At 35.3% G+C, this 21,302-nt stretch overlaps 1 protein-coding gene across 3 annotated transcripts; it reads right to left on the bottom strand.

Moving 5' to 3' along the window:
• Positions 1-15,009: 15,009 nt before the first annotated feature.
• Positions 15,010-18,861, bottom strand: LOC107886432 (uncharacterized). Of its 3 annotated transcripts, none has more exons than XM_041093565.1 (2): positions 18,568-18,861; positions 15,010-18,056 (listed from the first exon to the last, which is right to left on the bottom strand). In XM_041093565.1, exon 2 carries the CDS (start codon positions 18,032-18,034, stop codon positions 15,605-15,607), a length of 2,430 nt encoding a protein of 809 aa, XP_040949499.1. In that variant the 5' UTR covers positions 18,035-18,056; positions 18,568-18,861; the 3' UTR covers positions 15,010-15,604. The 3 variants fall into 3 exon arrangements, with proteins under 3 accessions (XP_040949499.1, XP_040949498.1, XP_040949496.1); XM_041093564.1 differs by having other exon boundaries at positions 15,010-18,153; positions 18,568-18,854; XM_041093562.1 differs by having other exon boundaries at positions 15,010-18,126; positions 18,568-18,854.
• Positions 18,862-21,302: the final 2,441 nt, after the last annotated feature.

Genomic DNA, 21,302 nt, shown 5'->3' with positions numbered 1-21,302 from the left:
AATATAGACCTCGTGTCCCATACCCTAATGTGACAAGGAAAGACTGCTCAGAAGAACAATTCGGTAAATTCCTTAAACTTTTGAAAAAATTACATATTAACTTACCATTTATTGAAGCTTTGTCTTAGATGCCAAATACAATGAAATTTTTAAAAGAGCTTTTAGTAAATAAGCGGAAGTTGGACGAAGCATCGCATGTGAAGCTAAACGCAGTCTGCTCAGCTATTCTACAGAATAAGCTACCCTACAAATTGAAAGATTCAGGGAGTTTTACAATTCCTTGCTTAATTGGTAGTTTAGATATAAGTCATGCATTAGCTAATTTAGGGGCTAGTATTAACGTCATGCCTTACAAAATGTTTAAGTAACTAGGTCTTGGGAAACCTAAACAAACTAGGATGAGCATTCAATTGGCAGATAAAACTATAAGATTTCCTAGGGGTATTATTGAAGATGTACTAGTGAAAGTAGATAAGTTCATATTTCCTGTTGATTTCGTTGTTCTAGACATAGAAGAGGATAATAACACCCCTTTGATTTTAGGGAGGCCCTTTTTAGCAACTGGTAAAACAATTATTGATGTTGGCACAAGTGAGCTTACACTTCGTGTGGGAGACGAAACGATCACCCTTCAAGCTCGTAATTCTGGCATCACATCGAACATTGAAGGTAAATCTACTAAAACTGACAATATGACTTTGCAGAAATTGAGCTTCAAAGAAGTTCACAAGCCATGTTCTAGAAATGATAGAGGGCACATTCATGGAGAACGAAGGCTACGGATAGAGGAGCTAGACGAATGGCGAGCACATAAATTGAGAACACACTATAAACCAAAACTACGCCAAAATGATCCCGATACCTCTCAAACTCAACTTAAGGTTGGTGATAAAGTCTTACTAGAAGCCGCAGATCCCCACATTGTCACTACCACACCGAATGAGGAAATCCCTCTTACAGTACTCAGTATTTTTCCATTTGGTACGGTAGAGGTAAGTCATCCCAAGTTCGACACTTTTAAGGTAAACAACACCCGATTAAAACCTTATTTTGATGAGATTGATAGCAGGAATGAGGAGTATAAACTCCTCAAACCGCCATGACCATTCACTGAAGAGGTAAGTCGAGCTTAGACTATAAATAAGCGCTTCTTGGGAGGCAACCCGAGCACTAACATTATTAATTTCTTTAAATTTTGGTATTCAACTCCTAACCTACTAATAGAGATCTTGAATACAGGTGTTTCCACAGAGACACGGCCAAGCACACGGGCGTGCTTAAGGCCGTGTGAAAACAGGGCAAAAGATTTCCCTAACACGGGCTACGATAAAACACCACGGCCATGTGACATGGCCATGGTCGAGCCTGCCAAAACAACACGAGCGTGTGACACGCCCGTGTGGAAGACCCGTGGTTGAAACTCAAATATTAGCAAGGGCGTGCGACACGCCCGTGTCTAACACCCGTGGTCGAACCTGTTAACTTAACACGGGCGTGGAGCTTGAACACACGGGCGTGGGAGAAGCGAATGAAGCTAGACACGGCCATGTGGGTCATGTGAACCCACACGCCCGAGGAACACGGGCGTCTAGTAACTGTCAGAAGCACCCAAATTTGAAATTCGCGAATCACACGGGCTGAAATTGAGGGACACAGGCGTGTGCCATGGTTGTGTGCCCCAAAAATCTATAAATACCCTACACTATTCACTTCCTTTCCCATTCAAAAACCCTAACCCTAGCTGCTACAACTCCACACGGCCCCCTTGCCAAGCCCGTGCGCCGCCTTCAACTTCATTTTTGATGCCCAATCTCTCTCCCTTAGCATTTTTTTACTCTCTTCACTTCTATTTTACTTATTACTAATGCTTATTATTGCAATAATCTCCATTTCTTTTAAACTATCTTCCATTTCTGTTCATTACTTTATCATTTAGTTTGCATTTTGAGTTAGTTATTATAAATTGCATGTTATTTAGGAAACTTCATACCCATGATTTTACCATGCTCATTCTCATGATATTCCCATGCCAATATCTCTCATGTAATTTGCATTGTTCAATTAATTCTTATACATTTCATGTTGTTAGGAAAGCTTCATTCTTTTACACATGCCATTACTACATACAATGACAAAGTCACGAAATTATTATATTAGTTATGTTTGGTTGTGGTTGAAAGTCTACTTTTTAGTTGGAAATTGCATTCCTTATACTTCGACCGCTTATCAAGATGACTTGATGATTCTAATCGCAGGTACCATGTCATCGTCAAGAGGAAAGAAAATCGCCGTACCTGTTTCGAAGAAGAGGAAGGGAGCGTCCTCTTTTGCGGGCCCAACTGCGAAAATTTGTCACCCTCTCCTATAGTTTCCCCGAGGGCCTTAGGAAGAACTTTTCCAAATACTTCAAGCCCGACCCTTAATTGCGGGCCGCTGTATCCACTGGGCTACGGTAGAACAAGTCTAGATGGCTGACGCGATTCGGGCTCTCCTAACCACCAACCTTTGAGAGCTGTTCTTCGGGATTATCGAGCCAACATACCTCGAGCTCACGATGGAACTATGCTTAATGTTCCATCTCCAGATCGTAATGACAAGTATGATGATCCCGGCACGGTCCAATTTCGCCTAGGCGGATTAATCCACCAGCTAAGCGTCCCAGAGTTCGGTGCTGGTCTAGGCCTATATACGGAGGAGTTTCAAGAAGAGAATAAACTTCATGCTCTCAGTCGCCACATACATTTCTCTCCCTCAAAGTGCTAGCACACTTTGGCCCCTAGCACGGCCTCGTACAATCCTAGCCGTTCCAAGGCATCAATTCTCCCACCATACCTGAGGTACTTACACGCTATTTTAGCTCACACGATTATAGGGAGCCGAGAGAGCACTAGCATCGTCAACACCCACAACGTCTACTTCTTATGGTGCATGTCGCAAGGGCACGTCATCGACCTTGCCTATTTCATCTTATGATTCAGCACCAGACAGAGGGCTATCGGAAATGGGTTATCTCCATTGGCCCCTACGTGACTAGGCTGGCGCGACACTTTGGGCTCCTCAACACCGCGGCCCAAGAATCATCCCTCACCCTCATCAGCTAGATGTCTCCACAAGGCATCTCGAGCATGCTTAGCATGAGGATGATCAAGAGGCCTCGAGGAACCTACCCTCCCCAATATCGTCTCACCCAATCTACTGAGGAGGAAGCCTACAAGGACATTCCTGATGATGTCCCCCCACAGCACGAGGACCCACTAACTCAGCCACCACCACCCTCTCGTCCAGTTCATGCGACGGCTTCATATGCTGACATCTCTGAGCGCCTTACCCGATTCAAGCATTAGTGTTTTCAATGGTTTGACAACATTGTTGCTACCATACAACAGATTTGTCAGCACCTCCACATCTCATCGCCAGTCCCACCTCGTGAACCATCCAGCGATGAAGATGTTTAGAAATATTTATTTATTATTTTATATGTTTAATTTTTATTGAAACTACTCTTTATTTTTATTAGATTTTAGAAATTTTATTTTAATTATCAAATATTTTTTTTTCTTTTTGAGTAATTATTTTTCCTAATATCCCTTAAAAAGTTCCTAATTTTATCACAATTATATAGAGCTCTTAAGGTCATCATCACATAAGAACTAAAACTCCACCGAGAAAGGTTCTCCACGACTGCCATGTCCTGCTTGACCATGACCATAGCTACCACTAGATAATATTCTTTTGGCACAGGACTTATGGCCTAATGAACCTCAACGAGCGCCGGAGTATCCTCCTCCACTCTCGAATCGATCACTCTCCAAAATTTTAGTTTGAGGAATTCATCATACAGGAAGTTTCACTTCTCTCCCTATCTTATTTTTATACTCTAATATCTATCTTTGTACATTGAGGGCAATGTACATCTTAAGTGTGGGGGGCATTCATTAATTATCAGAAAAATCCCTGAATAATCACCTTATTCTCTTGAAAAACTCTAATATCATATTTAGGATAAATTTTAATTGATTTATGATTTTGATTGATATTTCTTGAATTAAAATATAGGCATTTATGCATTGATTGTTTAAACTTTAAGACATTAGAGAATCAAGCATGATAAGTTGATTTTTAAGAATTTAAAATTATAGGTTGTTTCCCCAAGTCTAGGTATTACTTTGAATTGGAATTTACGAGTCTAAACATCAAAAAGCCATAATTTTTGTGAGATTTTTTAGCCTTTTTAGCATCTATTAATTCTTTCATGCTCACTTTTATTATTGGTTTGAGCGCGTCAATATTGAACTGTTATTCTATAACTTGCTTGGTTATGCATGTCAAGACCACACCATTTGATTTGATATGTCAAAATGATTAAGGCACTTAGGATTAACCCACTCATGCCATGAAAAGCCTACCTCCACGATTAACCCCTAGTAAATCCCCTTGAGCCTAACAAGCCATTTCTTGTATTACCCTTAATATTAACCTTTAACCCATTATTATTGAAATCCCTTAAATTAATCCCTATTTTTTTTCGAGATTTGAGTTGAATGGGTTGCCTAGCTATGTTTTGTTCTCAGTAGTTAGTCTATATTATTTAACTTGTTCTTAATTAAAAAAAACAACTATGTATACATATCTGTAATTTTATATTCTGAGAAGAAGCTTTGTTGTACGCAAGTGAAGATTAACTTTTTTTCTAGTTAGGCAATTTTTCAATTCAATCTTGATTCTAACCCTTTCTTTCAGCTTGTGACCACACCCCCCTAACCAAGCCTCATTACAACCCTCTAAAGACGTTTTGATTTATGTATCATCTTAAATTATAGTGGTGGAAATTTGATTTTCATGCAAGCCTATGGTAATGACTTTTCATTATTGACTATTGAGTGCTTCATTTATTGTCCTTGAACACCTCGAGTGATTTGAATGAATCTTTAGTGAGGATGTGAAACTCTGTGATATTCTGAATTAAAGGTAATTACTTAGATGCGGAGAGACACCTATGTTTGCATGATTAAATACTCAACTTGGAATGTTTGAAACTTTTATGTTCTTTCAGTTGAATTCTCAATGTATGATTATATATGGATTATTCTGAGATATTATCGATAGAAATTACAAGTTGAGAAGAATTTATTTTGATTATGAGTTGAGAATTTTGCTTGAGGACAAGCAAATGCCTAAGTGTGGGGGTATTTGATAAACCGTAAATTATACATATTTTAACCCCATGTTTAATGCCTTTTATGGATGATTTCTCATTAGAATTGATGAATTCGATGCTCCTAATGCTTCAATTTCATATTTTATACTTTGGAGAGCATAGGAGAGCGAAAGGAACGAGAAACGGGCCAAAAACAAAGAAAATGGGCCAAAGTACGAAATCAACACGGCCTGGACCTCTTCACATGGGCAGACCACACGGCCGTGTCAATCTGGCAGAATGAAGCACGATTCACACGGGTATAGCACATGACCATGCTATTTTAATAGGCTCGAACACGACCTGAAGTAATCGCACACGGGCATGTCACACGAGCGTGTCCCTGTCGAGCCTAAGTTAAGTCCAATTCGGAAAAGGCCACTTTTGAGGGCTTATAGGCATTCCAAAGCCTATAAATACACCCTAGAAGAGGAGAAAAGGGAGAAGGAGAAGAGGGGGTAAGGAATTACTCCAAGGAAGCCGATTGATCCATCTCGGAAGCCAAGATTCATCATCAAGACTGAAGATCTCTCCTCAATTTCCCTTCAGGAGTTTTGGGTTTTCTTTATGTTTTGTATTCTTTATTCTTCTGAGATGTTTTCTTATTTAGTTATGAACTAAAACCCCTAAATACCTAAGGGGAATGAAACCTAAGACGAATCTTGTTATTATTTTCTGAATCGTATGATAAATATTTAACTTGTTTTTAATTATGTGTTCTTAATTCTTGTTTTGATATCCCAGGATATTGATTCAAGACATGCTCTTATTCAGAGGAGGAATAGACCCCCGTCTAAGAGTACTTTTGTCATAATTAAGCAGAGTTGATTGCGCACCTAGAAATAGGGTGACAAGATTTTGCCAGATTAGGGTGAAACCTAATAAGCGGATCCATAGATCGAGTTAATGCAACCCTAGAGTGTTAATTAGAGAAAAGTCTCGGTTATTCAATCTAGGGATTAGACGTTATTAGTCTTGAATAGGGATAATAACATAACTTAGGGATCTCTACGGAACAAGTTGAATGAATAAATCGTCCGATTCGGAGCCAGAATAACAAGTAAAGTCTAGGTGGATTTTTCCTTAGATATTGTTTTCATTCAATCGATTTTCCTAAAAGCAATTCCCCAATTCTTTTCTCTGTGAGTTTTTAGTTTAGATAATTAGTTAATTAAAACAAAATCTCTTTATTCTTAGGCTAGATAATAAAAAGACAGTTATTACTAGTACTTTTAGTTCCTTTGGGTTCGACAATCTGGTCTTGCTAAAACTATACTACTGTTCAATAGGTACACTTGCCTACATCGCGATAATAGTTAGTCCAAGAACGAGTAATTATAAATATTTAAAACTTATCATGAAACCTCGCGATCATATATGATGCCATGTTTACTGTCATTTCAGACTTCGTATGTTTCCATAACCTAGCTATGGTCTTACACTATATGATGACATGTTTACTGTCCTGGCGGACTTCATATGTTGCCATAGCCTAACCATGGTCTTACAGTCTTATAGGCTTAAAGCCTCTAATCAATGTCATGACTCAAATGGGCCTTTGATTCTAAATAATTAGTAAACCTCTTTTGAGGTGTCTCCTCAAAAGACCAGTCGATAACCGTCATCATGGTGTCACTCCATAAATTTGATAGACCATTGTCACGGTGTCGCTCTAGCGATCCAGAAGATAACCATTCGACAATGCCACTAAACTCCCTTGAGTCCCATAACAATCCATCCATTCCCCCATTACACTAATTTTTCCTATCTTCATCTACCTTGTCAAGGTAATTTCCTCTCTACTCTGCATATATCATAATCATGTATTTTATGCAAATCAAAGTACTTATTGCATAACATATAGTATGCCACTTATTTAAATGTCATATCATAAGCATTTGATATTCAACAATCATACTTATACAGTGTTATGCATTCACAGCATACTCATTCTCCATTAACATACACAACAATGGATTCAAACAACTTAGAATAGACACAACGCAAATTATTTAAGCAACACATTTTCATTAACCACTTAAAGGTAAAGTACAGAAACTTACCTTACATCCTTTGTCCTCGTCAAATCCTTTTTCATCCTGACAGCTAAGCATGACAACCATATAGGTATTTCGGTTAGACCAAAAGTATTCCAATCTCAAAACCTTGAATCCAATATTGCAGCGAAGCTTTTCAAAAATTTTTACTTCTCTTTCTTCTAGATCACGAATACAGAGAAACTTAGGAGCTTACCTGCTTACTAAATTCTCTTCTTTCCAAACTCAAGTCTCACATTCATCACCCCGTGCAGAGCTTCCATAACCTCCTCTTCTTCAGGGCAACGGAAGAAGACATTACAGACAAGAAGGAAATTATAAGTCGATTGAGAAGAATTTCTTTCACACACATACATATATATATCTTAAATTTGCATGGCCTCCATAGTCTACAGTAGCCATCCATCGTTAATCATTGTGTCTCCCACTATGGAACCAGACAGTTCCATCTTAACCAAACTAGAATTGAAAACCAACTTTTTCACGATCCACCCACTTAAATTTCTAAATTTTTTGGGAGAGCCCGTCGACTTAGTATTTTAGTTAATTAACTCCCAACTCTTCTATAAATTTGTGTCTGTGAAGAAACACGAGTGTGACATATATTGCCCTAGGGAGCTCCAGTATTGTTTGTTAAGAAGAAAGATGAGTTTTGAATTGATTATTGATAGTTGAATAAGCTAAAAATTAAGAACTGATTTCCATTGTTGCATATCGACGATTTATTTAATCAATTGAAAGGTGGATCAATTGAAAGGTGGATCAATCTTCTACAAGATTAGTTTGAGATAGGGATATTATTAGTTGAAGGTGAAAAATAGTGACGTACCAAAAATAGTGTTTCCTATGCAGTATGGTCACTATGAAATTTTTGTGATTCTATTCGGGCTGATGAAAGCACCTGTGACGTTCACGAATCTCATGAACCGTATTTTCTAGCCCTATTTGGATTAGTTCATGGTGGTGTTTATTGATGACATCTTAATATACTCTGAATCAGAAGTTGAGCATGAGAAACATTTGATAATCGTACTGCAAGTATTACGTGAGAAGTAACTTTTTGGGAAGCTTAGTAAATATGAGTTTTGGTTATCTGAAGTGGTATTTTTAAAGAAAATGTATATGAAATTTGAAGCTTCATCAGCTTGGTTGATTATTACAAGAGATTTGTGAACAGCTTTTCTAAAATTGGTTTGGCGATGATGAAACTCCAACATAGAAATGTGCCATTTGTGTGGAATAATCAGTGTTAGGACAATTTTGAGAAGCTGAAAGTTATGCTGATAGAAGCACTAATCCTGACTTTGTTCGAATCGGGAAAAGAATTTATTGTTTATAGTTATGCTTCATTGAATGACTTGGGTTGTGTTTTGATGCAAGATGGAAAATTAATTATGTATGTGTCCTGACAGCTGAAAACGCGTGAACGCAAGAGCTTGCTGTTGTGGTATTTGCTCTAGAGATCTGGAGGACTATTGTATGGTGAAAAGTGTCATATTTATACAGATCACAAAAGTTTCAAATATCTTCCCTCCCAAAAGGAGTTGAACCTAAGACAACGTCATAGGATCAAATTTTTGACAGATTATGATTTTGTAATCAATTACCGTCCGAGAAAAGCGAATGTCGTTGCCAATGCTCTGAGCTGGAAGTCAGTAATTGAATTAAGAGTGATGCTTGCCCATCTCAGTATTTGTGGTGATGGCAACCTATTGGTTGAGTTGAAAGTTAAGCCCGTACTACTTGATCATATTAAGGAGGCACAATTTATTGATGCTACGTTAACGGAGAAGATGAAACTTGTTCAGCAAGGTGACATTGAGATTTTCAACATTGACTCAAATGATTGCCTCCAATTTCGAAATTGAATCTGTGTTCCTAATAATACTAATCTGAAAGAAATGATTTTGCATGAGGCTCATGATGGTCATTTTTCCATGCACATCGATAGTGCGAAAATGTACCGTGACTTGCGAGAATCATACTAGTGGCCTAGAAGAAAAGAGAAATTGTGGAGTATGTTGCTAAACGCCTCATCTGCTAGTGGGTGAAGAACGAGCATCAAGTTCCCATTAGGTTGCTTTAGCCTAACTCGGTTCCAAAATGGAAATGAGAACGGATTGCTATGGATTTTGTAGTTGGTCTATCATTATCTTCGAGCAAAAGAAATGTGACTTGGATGATAATGGATTGGATGAAAAAGTTTACTCATTTCCAGACAGTGAGAATTGATTGGTCACTTCTAAAGTTAGCTAAAGTTTATATTCATAATATAGTTATACTATACAATGTGTCTGTGTCTTTTATCATCGATCGAGATCCTCGTTTTACCTTGAGATTTTGGAAACAATTGCATGAATCATTATGTATGAGGTTCAATTTCAACACGACATTCCATCCTCATTATGATGGTCAATTAGAGTGAGTTATTTAAGTATTGGAAGATATGTTGTGAGCTTGTATTATTCATCTCGATACTAACTGAGAGTGTTATTTATTGTTAGCTGAATTTGTGTATAATAACAGTTTTCAATTGAGCATTCAAATGGCTCTATACGAAGCTTTATATGGTTGTAGATGTAGAACACCTATTTGTTGGTCATAATTGAGCGAGAGAAAGGTTGTCAGTTTGGAATTGATTTAGGAAGCTGAAAATATGGTAAAATTAATCAGTGTCAAATTGCAAGCAACGTCTGATAGACAAAAATTGTATGTTGTTATGAAACATAAAGATATCGAATATGTCATGTGCGATAGGGTATTCTTGAAAGTATCTTCGTGGATAAAGATCTTGCGTTTTGGTCGTAAAGGGAAATTAAGTCTTAAATTTATCAAGTCATATGGAATCTTAGAAAGTGCTGGACTAGTTATATATTACCTAGCTCTACCATTGGAATTGCAAAATATCGATCTGACCTGTCTCATATTATTCATATGGAAGAAATTGAAGTTTAGCCTAGTTTATCTTATGAGGAAGCACCGATTGAAATGTTAGCTCGATAAGTAAAAGAGCTAAGAAATAAAGGTGTGCTATTGGTGAAAGTTCTATAGCACAGTCATAGCGTAAAAGAAGCAACTTGGGAACGAGAAGAGACAATGAAATCCCAGTATCCCCACCTCTTTTTAGGTAAATTTTGGGAACAAAATTTCTTAAAGGGGAGAATTGTAATGACCCAATTTCCAGTGGTGTCGAAAATATGAGTTCAGGATCTCGTTTTTGTAAAATAAATCTGTAAATATTAAATAAAAATATTTACAGAGTTAGTATGTTGTTGAATTGAGAAATGGTTAAGTGATTTAGCCGAAATTGTGTCTAATTAAGGCTCAACGACTGAATTGTAAAAGTTTAATCACTATAGGTTTTTAATTAGGATAAGGCTTAGGGACTTAGATAGCAATTATCCAAATGATTAAAATGGAAATTAAACTTATTTTAAGTGCATAATAGTAGGATGTGATGTTAATTGTCATTAGTTTAAGTTAATTAAGGACGAAAGCTTAATTAAACTTGATTAAATTAATTAATCAAATTTAATGAAGATTGAACTTACTATATAAGTTAATTAAAAGTGGGAAAAGATGAGAATTTGATTTCATCTTCTTCCTGAGCTGCCGTCCACCATTAATACACGAAAGAAGAAAGCTTTGAAACCCTTTGATATATGGCCATCAATTTTAATTAAGTCCCTAACCATTTTTCATTAATTTAATAGATTTGAGGTCATGGGAGCTTGATTTAGCAAACCCATGTACTAATTTGTAAAACTACTAGAGTTTTTAAAAGTTGTCATTGTTGATAATTGAATGAAATTGATGTGAACTTGTTAGAAATAAAGCTTAGTATATGAAGAGTATTAAATTGTAAAGTTTAATTGCTACTTTTGTACATTAGGGACCAAATTGAATAAAATGAAAAAATGTTATGAAATATCAGCAGGAATAGAAAGCAGAGGGCTCTTAGTGAATATATGTGAAATCAGATTTTAATCTGAAGCTTTAGACCGAAACCTACTCCCAGTTTTAGGGACTAAATTGAATAAATTTCAAAATTTGCATGAATTGATAATTGGTTGTGAATTGGCTAGAAATTGATAGTGTTATATGTTTTGTGACTATTTGTAGCTAACATTGATGCGGAAACTTTGAAAAGGAAAGGAAAAGCAAGATTTGTTGATGAGTGACCGAAAACTCTAGTTTGTGCATTTATGATTGAAGATCATAATAATTAATTTTATTTTCATGTTATCTGCATATGGGAATGTCAAGGTGAGTGTATAGTGGTAAATTGAATAATTGGATTGACCTTGAATATGAATTGTCGAAATACAGGACTAAAGTGAATAAAATGTAAAATATCATGCATTGTTTGAAATATGATGTGCATTTTGGAATTGGGCAAAAATATGTATTGAATTGTATGAATTACATGTGGTATGTTAATGAATTGGATTGTGATAGTTAAAATGACTGAGAAATAGTATGTGTATTAAATTGTGGAAAGGAATTGAATATTGATACCCTATTAATTAGTCAGGCTGAGTCAGATATAGTTGGCATGTCATAGGATTGGATTGTGTATGAGATTATGCGCTTATGCCCTAGGATGCACCTCGTGTGCCAAGATGCGCTTCGTATGCCGATATGCGCTTTGTACGCCAATATGTGCTTCGTGTGCTAGTATGCGTTAGTATGCACTTTGCGTGCCAATTACCCTACTTCAGTTTATTTGATGATGCATTTTTGTGCCATTTTGGTGTGTTGGTTTGACGATCCTAGTATTCGCTCGAGTCCGAGTCAGATTAATAGGGGTTATAATGGTGAATATGATATATATTGCCAAAAATGAAATTGGTAATGCTATTGAATTGATTGTGCATACATATATAGTTTATAAATTGAGAAAAGCAAATAATCTAACATGCAAAATGGGTGAAACGAGCCCTAGGGGCCTAAACAAAAATGAATGAGTCGATAGAATCAAAAAAATAATTTGGATGGTATAAAATCAAAGTAAAAGAGATGATTTCCATGAAACCTGAATAGTGGGATGTTAATAGCATATGGTATAATTACATAAATGTGTGTGTTTGATTGCAATGTATTGTATGATTGGTAATTGGTGAAGAAATTGGAATTGAACATATATTTCCATTGTTGAATAGGTTGGTTGATAAAGTTATAGTATGCTTATACAGATAGATTGATAATGAAGAATGGTTAACATTTTGGAATATGATTTGATTAGATATTGATAACATAAATGCATTTTTTTCTTAAAGCATATTGTTAATGTTATGTTATATATCTACATCTTGAATATAAAATGAAACACTGAGCCCTATTGCTCAGTGTACGGTTTGTTTTCTCCGTGCGCAGGTGCAGGTATTCTTTAAGCCCCGAGAAAGTGAAGTTAGCATCCAAACCGTAACCATCAACTCAATATAGTTTGCATAGTTGTTTTCTTTTTATCTAAGGGCATGTGCCTAGGGTTCACCTGTTCAAAGTCTATAAATGGTCAAATTGTGTTATAATGTTTTGAACATGATGTAATGGCTAATGTTTATGCATAATTTGGTTGGTTGTAATTGATAAGTTGTTGAATTGGTTGTAAGGGAATGAAGTATTCATGTTTTCAGATCACCCAAATTTGTAACAAGTTGATTTTTTTTAAGTAACAGTTTGTCACGTCGCAACAATGTACCCTCAGTGTTGTGATGATAAACAACTCAAGGTTGACGTTGCGATGACGTAGCCTAAAGGTCACAACAAACCCTAGTCAGAAAGTCACATTGCGATGAGGAAACTCCCGAAGTTGCAATGTCAATTTGTAACGTTGTAATCTTTACAATTTGATCCATTTCCATCCCAAGTTAGCAAAAGAACTTTCGTAAGCTCATACAAGACCTGGAAATGACTTTGTATTGTTAATACACATGATTTACTTATAATAAATGTGTAATGATGTTAGATTGAACATTGATTGTAGTTGCTTCGGCAACGAACATGGCACCTTGTTCCTTAGACCTGACGATCGGGTCGGGTATCAAATTATTACTTATGTGCATCTTGTTTTATTGATATTGTTAAATTATGTTATATTATATTGAATCATGAAAGTACCATTGAGCCTTGTTGCTCAACGTACGATTTGTTTTCTTCGTGCGCAGGTTTAGGTACTCCTTGAAGCCTCAGATTTGAAGTCAGCATCCGGACCACCTTTTTTGACTCAACTAAGTTTGTATAACTGATTTCATTTTGGTCAAGTGGAATGTACCTAGGTTTTACTTTGTTCAAATGATACAAATGGTCAATTTTGAAAAATGATAGTGTAAATGGATGAAATGGTTAATAGTTATGCTTGAAAATGGTGTTGATGTTTTTGGACATTGGTGGTTAAAAAGGTTGAATACATGTTACATGATCGATTTAGGCATTGAGGGCATCCATGTGTGTTATTCTAGTTGGGCAATGCATAAAATTGGACTTTGTGGAAAACGAAGGTCATGTCACAATGTCGATTCCTTAACACTGCAATGAGACCTAGTTAGTATGTAGCGTCACGACGAGGAACTCTTGGCGTCACGACGTCAACCTGACATTTTGTAAACTTTACAAATTGGTCTTAATGCAACCTTGAGTTAGCAAAAGAGCTTTCGTAAGCTCGTCTAAAACCAAGAAATGATCCTATAATGTATAGTTCACATATGTCACTCGTATTTAAATGTTTAATAGTCTGAATTGAATATAATTGGTTGTAATTGCTCCAGCAAAGAATGTGGCATCCTGTAGCTCAAACTTGACAATCGAGCTGAGTATGGGGTGTTACAAATGTCATTAGTTTGGTTCTGAAAATCTTGACCAAAACCATGAAGCCCAAAATGCTCACATTTGTAGAAGAATCCCAAAATAAGAGAAAGAAGAAAGAAAAAATAGAGTAAAAAGAATATATATATATAAAGAGAAAACAATACATTTTGTCTTATTTTTTTACTTGGTAATTTTTAATTGATTATCTTCTTTTAGATAGACTCAACAGTTTGACCACTAGTTGAACTAACAAAAGTACCGATTTAGGAAAAGAAAAGTAGTTTAGGTACCACTAATTACAAAAAAAAAAATGTTTAGGTACCAAAATGGAAAAAATGACAATTTTAGTACCAATTTGTAGGTTAAACCTTGATTTTTTTTTTTTGAAATTTTAGATTTTTGTTTTCATATTTTTTGAAATTATAATTTTAGTTATTATTTTTTTAACCTTTTAAAAATTTTCGTAACTTTTAAATTATTTAATAATTTATAAGACAACACAATATCAAGTAAACAATAAAAAAAATTAAAAGGCAATTTACATCAAATAAAAGAGTGAGGACCAAATCCAAAAAAGTGGGAAAGTCAAAAGCTAAATTTGTGACTTGAATATAAAAGGCCAAAATAAACATTTAACAAGGGGACTATTTCGCTTATTTCCTTTGAAATATAGACAAAAAAGCAAGGACCAAATAAAAAGTGAAAAAATTGAAGGATAAATTTATATTATGAGGCTGAAATAAACATTTAACAAAGAGATTATTTTGCTCTTTCATCCCAAATATAATGACCAGTTTACCTATTTTTTTTCAATAAGGGACCAAAATACAATGAAATATATAGTTTAGGTACTGCTATGGTATTATTAACCAAGAAACTGAGCACACGGAATCAAAAAAATGGAAGGCAAATTAGAGAAGATATATTTGAACACAAAATCCAAAGGCATTGAAAATAAGGATAAGCCATTAAAAAGTAAAAGATGATTACAAATATGGTTTAAGCAGTAACGTTATCAATTCACAATCTGTAGTGTTATTTAATCTCTAATCTGAGCTAACGGTACAACTCTAGGGCCAAGTACAAAAAGTCTTGAATCCGTGACTATTAACTGCTAATAGTTGAGAGAATTGAGCAAGAAAAAACACTTAACATTGAAATAGTAAGAGCGCCAACTGCCTGCATGATAGAGAAAAGGGGTCTCAAGGCTGAAATGGCACAGAAGAGCTTGTGTAGCTCGCTGCTTTTGAATCCCAATGAAGTTCCATTTAGCAGAATCGATGCGCTTTTGCAGGGAAGCGGGGTAACCACCCAAAACCATGTGGATTTTCTATTCAGTGAATTTCATCAACTTGCAGATCATTGCAACTTTATATATATTTTGAATTTATCTTCGCAACTTTAAGTGCGAAAACAGCCTGAGATAATACATTTGATGAACAAATCCATGAAATCAGTTCCACCCAACTTTACAGACAGTCCAAAAAAACATGTCCACTTCAAAACCAGTTACTTCCAAAATGGCTCCATTCTATCAGCTTTCTTAAGTATTTCCAACATTGACTAAAACTTCTACGTCTTCAAGAGCTTTAAAACCACTGTCCTCTTCTTTCTTCGTTTTGGCACGATTCTCCCCCACCCCTCCATCATTAGCTTTCTCGACATCCACAACATTTTCTTCAGTAATCACCTTACCCTTTTCCAGAATCTCTTCATCCTTAACATCCATAATTACCTGAAGAAGTTCCACTGGTGTAGCAGCTGGATCTAGCTCCCGGCAACCCTTTGGAGCATTGGATGCCTCTTGACCTGTAAGCAAGTACGAAGGAACTTGATGAGAGAAACGAAACATCTCTTCTCTTGGAATCCTCCTGATTTCTCTATGGTCCAGATGTCGGTGAAAGACCGTCTTGAAACCAGCAACCTTGACAAGGGGAGTAACTGTGACACCTAGTTCTTCATTGTAGTCATCCAGTACTTCTACCATATCATACTTGTGTATTACTTCATTGGCTGTTAACTCATTCCAGTCAGGGGACCAGTACCTATAGATCGCCCAAACATCACCCTTTCTTGGATATATACGAATGGTCCCACGCATCCCCTTTGTCCACCTAACTTTGTGTGAAAAAGAATTAAGTGAGCTGTTAATCTCATGCCTACCTATTCTAAACTCCCCGCAGGTTTTTGAGAAACCAGAACCCACCCAGTCAAGTGGACCCAATTCACTGTTAGTTTTCGAATTAAGCCAGCTGATCCTCATCTTGATTGGATCTCGAGAAATAACATTATGTATCATAGCATAATATCGAGGCATCCCATCATCATCATCATATGCAGCCCATACCTGGTTATCTTCAAAAGATCTTTCAGTTCGATCCTTGTCAAAATCATGAAAATCTGGATCCGGGACATCTATGGACATTGCTTCCAATGTTTCTGCATCAAAACCAACACCAGAACTGACAGGAAAAGGGTTGATAAAATGATCCCCGTTGATTTCATCAACAAGCCCCTCTTTCTTCTTCTGATCCTGTGTATCATTGTTTACAAAAGATTTGTTTTGTTTCTCGTTTGCATTTTCATTGCCTTTAATATCTTTGGATGTAGTCTTAGCTGCCGCTGCTGAATTCCATTCATTCAGTTTCTTTTGAATTTCTCTCTTCGCCTTCTTCACCAACAAAAATTGCATTTCTATCTGGGAGATATCTCTTGCATTATTGTGCTTATTGGTTCCATTGATCCAACCAGCTTCTAAACTGCCTAGCTTAGATCCTGATAGATTAGCTGCACCACCATTTCCTACACCCATTTGATTGGTAATACTAGTTCCATGGACGCTGGCACTACCATCTTCCATGCCCCTCCTCCTCTTTGAAGCATTAGTGTATCCGCTTGAAGAAGCACCGCTTGCCCTTTTAGAGCCATGATGCTTTTTCCGCATGGCCTCTTCTCTTTTGGTTGCTGCCTGTGCTTCCTCCCGCTCCCTCCTCACTTTCTCATATGCCTGCTGAACCACACTAGCAGCTTGAGCTGCAGTTGAAGTACCACCTGTCCTAGAAAAGGGACCCCACTGGAAGTTGCTTTGACTATATGAATCATGACTAGTAAATCCGGCAGCACTATAAGAGGAGGAATGGTTTCTTCCTATATTATTTGAGCTTTTGTTACCTGCTTGACCATTTGAGTTATGCCGCTGCTGTGAAAATTTCCAAGGGGTTGGGGTAGATGTAGTTGGGGGAGCAGTTTCTACAGCCAAAAATGGTTCATGGCAGTTGGGGCACAATAGATTATGATTAAGATACACTCTCAGATACTCATAATGCATCTTGCACCGATGACAGACAGTCCAGAAGGTATTTGGTTTTGGCTTATGAAATGATGCAGGGTTTGATGACTGACCAGCAGCAGTATTTGACGAACGACCAGAAGGGGTCGATGACTGAGCTGCATGAGGGTTACTACTCTTGGAAGTTTTCACATTTGAAGTGCTTGTCTTGGCAGCGTTGTAAAAGCCATTAGCCGCTTTTGACGCCTTTGAGCTCCCACTAGGTGTTGGAACTGTTTGAGTTACTTTTGCATACCTCCTCTTGTCATACGCTGCTCTCCTACCCTTATCAGACAACAAACTCCAAGCCTCTGAAATAAGTTTAAATGCCCCTTCAGCTCCTATAGACTTATTTTTGTCAGGGTGAAGCATTAGTGCCAATTTCCTATATTGCTTCCTCACCGATTCATCATCAGCCAGTGGATTCACACCAAGCACAGCATACCAATCTGCTTCTCCATTGATTTTGTTCTCCGCAGAAATATAAACATCGAGTGTTGCTATCATTTGGGGAATGCCATCCAGACTAGGATACAAATTCTGGGCTTTCAAAGCAAATTTCTTTGCTCCATTAATATCCTTTGCTATGAACTTCTTCTCAGCAAGCTCTTTAGCTCTAGTGGCCTCATCCTTATTGCACTCCATTTCCCTTTCCCAGCGTTGCTCTCTGATGAAAGAGTCACCAGCAGACAACTCTTAAATATCTCAGCTACCCTCAACTTAGACTCTTTCCCGTACTTTACAGAAAAAGAAAAAGACCAAAGCTTAATGAAAAACACCATACAAACAAATCATCAAAAACAGGAAAAATCATTCAGAAAAAGGAAAAGCGTACAAAAGTGCAAACAATACAAGTCAGGTCCTTCATCGAAGATTGAAATGCAAAGCAACAACTGGGTCAAATGCAATAAAATAAGAACATTCTCCTACGCGAATAATCCGGCAATTATCGTGGACAGATACATCGAGTGGTAATAAAGAAATGTTCAAGAATCAAACTAATCCAAATAAACACGCAAGCAACATCCATGGATCTACGTTATAATCAAGTTTCTAACTCAGCCTATGCAAACAAAAAATTCAAACCGAAAAAAGGGGGATCATAATTTATCAATTAAAACCCAGAAACTTTAGTACATCAAGCGATTAACTTATTAATAAAAGTGTTAAATTTTTACCTTATAATAAGAACAGCACTAGTAGATGGAACATTCTTTGGTACCAGAAAGACACCATGGACATACCTCCATCACCAATTTTTGTTTCCTTTTTATACCACTCTTTTCTCTATCAAACCTTTTTTAAAAAAATTCCCCAAAAACTGGACTTTTTCCCAAAACCCCCTCTTAACCCGAACAGGACAGGCCCCTTCCCTAATAACAAAAAACCATAAAAGGATTTTATTATGCTTTTTATGAAAATAGATTTGATGCTATGGGACTTTTCTTTGTGTTTTCGTTTTGCAATTTTTCTTGTTAGCCCTAACCATTTTTTTTATAATAATTGGTTAGGGTCTTAACCCTGGTTAAATTTTAACTCTTTAAATGGGTTTATTACTTTGCTTAATACATTATAATTGGTTGAGAATCTTAACCATGGTTAAATTTTAACTCTTAAATTGTTTTTACAACTTTACCAAAAAAACTAAAAATATTTTCAAGTTCCTGTTATTGGAATAATATAGTCATTTTATCTTATTATATTTAAATCTATATAAAATATCTATACTTACATAAAATTAGATTTTGGTGTAAGTTAAGTGAAAACAACTGAATTAGAAATTTAATTAAAATTAGTTTTTTTTGTAAATTTATAAATAATATTAGAAATTTTATTATATATGTATATATGTGACAACTACACATTTAGAATATATATATGTTTAAAAATAACATAAATAAATAATGAATCATATGATTTGAAACTAATTAATAATAACAAATGCGATATGTATGATATTCAAATGAAAAAATTAGATTAAATTGTGAGTAAAATAGAATTTAAACACGTAAATACATTAGATTAAGAATATTAAATGTACTACAATTGTTTATTATGGTTTTATGATCAATTTTGAGTTGATGACAAGTAAACTTATGACACCAACTCAATTAATAAGATAATCAATATATACAATTGATGGATGTAATTGTGCACCTAATAAAATTAAAATGTATAAAGCATTTTATGATAAGCATTGGTTGAGAGGTAAAGTTAAAATTTTATCAGCCTAAATAACTCAAATCTCACAATATACAAAATATTTATTGATGTTTTTAAAAAAATAAAAAGACCAACATACTTAGGGTAATATAACTTTTTTACATAAATAATAACATTTTTATAATTTATCTAATTGAGTTGGTGTTAAGTTAACTTGTAACACCAACTCAGTCAAGAGTTTAATAATAGTATAGATTATAGTAGATATATTTCTAACTGTAAAGATCTAATTTTTGTTGATGTTAGAAAAGTCGATTTCGAGACTAAATTCTGTAAGTTAAGCTAAACCAAGAATTTTATTTGAACAGTTCATGTGATGTATATGGAATTATAAAATCAAAGTGTCAAGTGATTAAATTTAATTAGTTATTAATTATAGTACACAGATTAAATTGCAAAGTGATTAAGTAGAGAGAATTGATTAAGGATTGAGCAAAGACTTTAATAGTAATTTTTCCAAGGACTTGTTTGTGACTTACGAATAGTTAAAACTTGGCTAGTGGCATGAGATGATCTTGGTCATCCTTTCCGACTTGCTTAATTAAGGAAGAATAATAACCATTATATTAGTGATTAGTAGTTTAATTAAAGGAAGAACAATAACCATTAAATTAGTGATTAGTAGTTTAATTAAAAGTTAAGTATATATATATATAAGTGAGTGGAAAAAGGAAATGATAACATTTTTTTTTCCATTCATCTTCTTTTCTCCCAACGTGAATAAGAAAAGAAAAGGAAGCTTAGGTTTCTCCATTGCCAACCACTTCTATGTAAGGTTAATTATTGTTTCTAATAGAAAAAAAAATCAGTTTGAAAACAGTTTTCTTGTACAATGGAAAAATAAAAAATTTGAAAACCGGGCCAGTTTGTGATATCTATAGCAATCAACTTTTCCCGAAATAATACATGTACTTTGAGCGAGACGGATCCTAGAAGTTCTCGGCTTTCAACTGAACGATCTTCTCCGTTATTCTCATACTACGAACTGCTTCGAGTGTGGGTTTGAACAATCATGAATCAAACACAAAACTAGAAATAATTTTCTTACTTTTAGTAAGAAAGTAAATCGCTCTATCTCTCTTATAGAAACTGGTAGAACTGTTATTCCCGGAAAATAGAATTTATACTTAGAAATAAATTATGACTATTTTCGGACAGAATAACAATATCCCAAAAGTTTTATATTACTTCTTCTATCTTTAACGCTATTGGTCTCATCTATTTATACAGAGAGAAAGTGAAACTCTAATTGAATTAGTATAATGCATTTAATGTCTATTCAATAGAAAAAACCAATTCCCTAATTAAACTAGGAGAGAGAGGCAACTAATACGGTGTGTCTCCCTTCATATGTACTATGATGGAAATTTGGGCCTCTTTTGTATTAGGTCTAATTATATGTGCTTCATGCACTTTTAATCCAACACTTTATAATTTAATCCAACTGAGTACATGTTTTTCTATTTCTCAAAATATATATTATTTATTAAATTAATTTTAAAAAATAATTTCTCAATTAAATAATTTTCTCAATCTAATTCTAATTTCGCTAAAATCATGGCAACTTTACTGTAAAAGAATCTATAAGAAAATATATTTAATTTTTCTACATTCAACGGATTACAACAACCCATTAGTTTAAATCCATTTTCGAACTTCAATTAATTAATTATTTAAAAATTATAAATTA

Source organism: Gossypium hirsutum, chromosome A03, assembly GCF_007990345.1.
Source record: "Gossypium hirsutum isolate 1008001.06 chromosome A03, Gossypium_hirsutum_v2.1, whole genome shotgun sequence".
NCBI lineage: Eukaryota > Viridiplantae > Streptophyta > Magnoliopsida > Malvales > Malvaceae > Gossypium > Gossypium hirsutum.
The sequence above is the reverse complement of the archived record's forward strand: the minus strand, read 5'-3'. Positions and strand labels throughout refer to the sequence as shown.

Excerpts from the sequence above, each read along its gene's own strand:
- LOC107886432 (XM_041093565.1), bottom strand. The coding sequence starts at position 18,034 with ATGGAGTGCAATAAGGATGAGGCCACTAGAGCTAAAGAGCTTGCTGAG.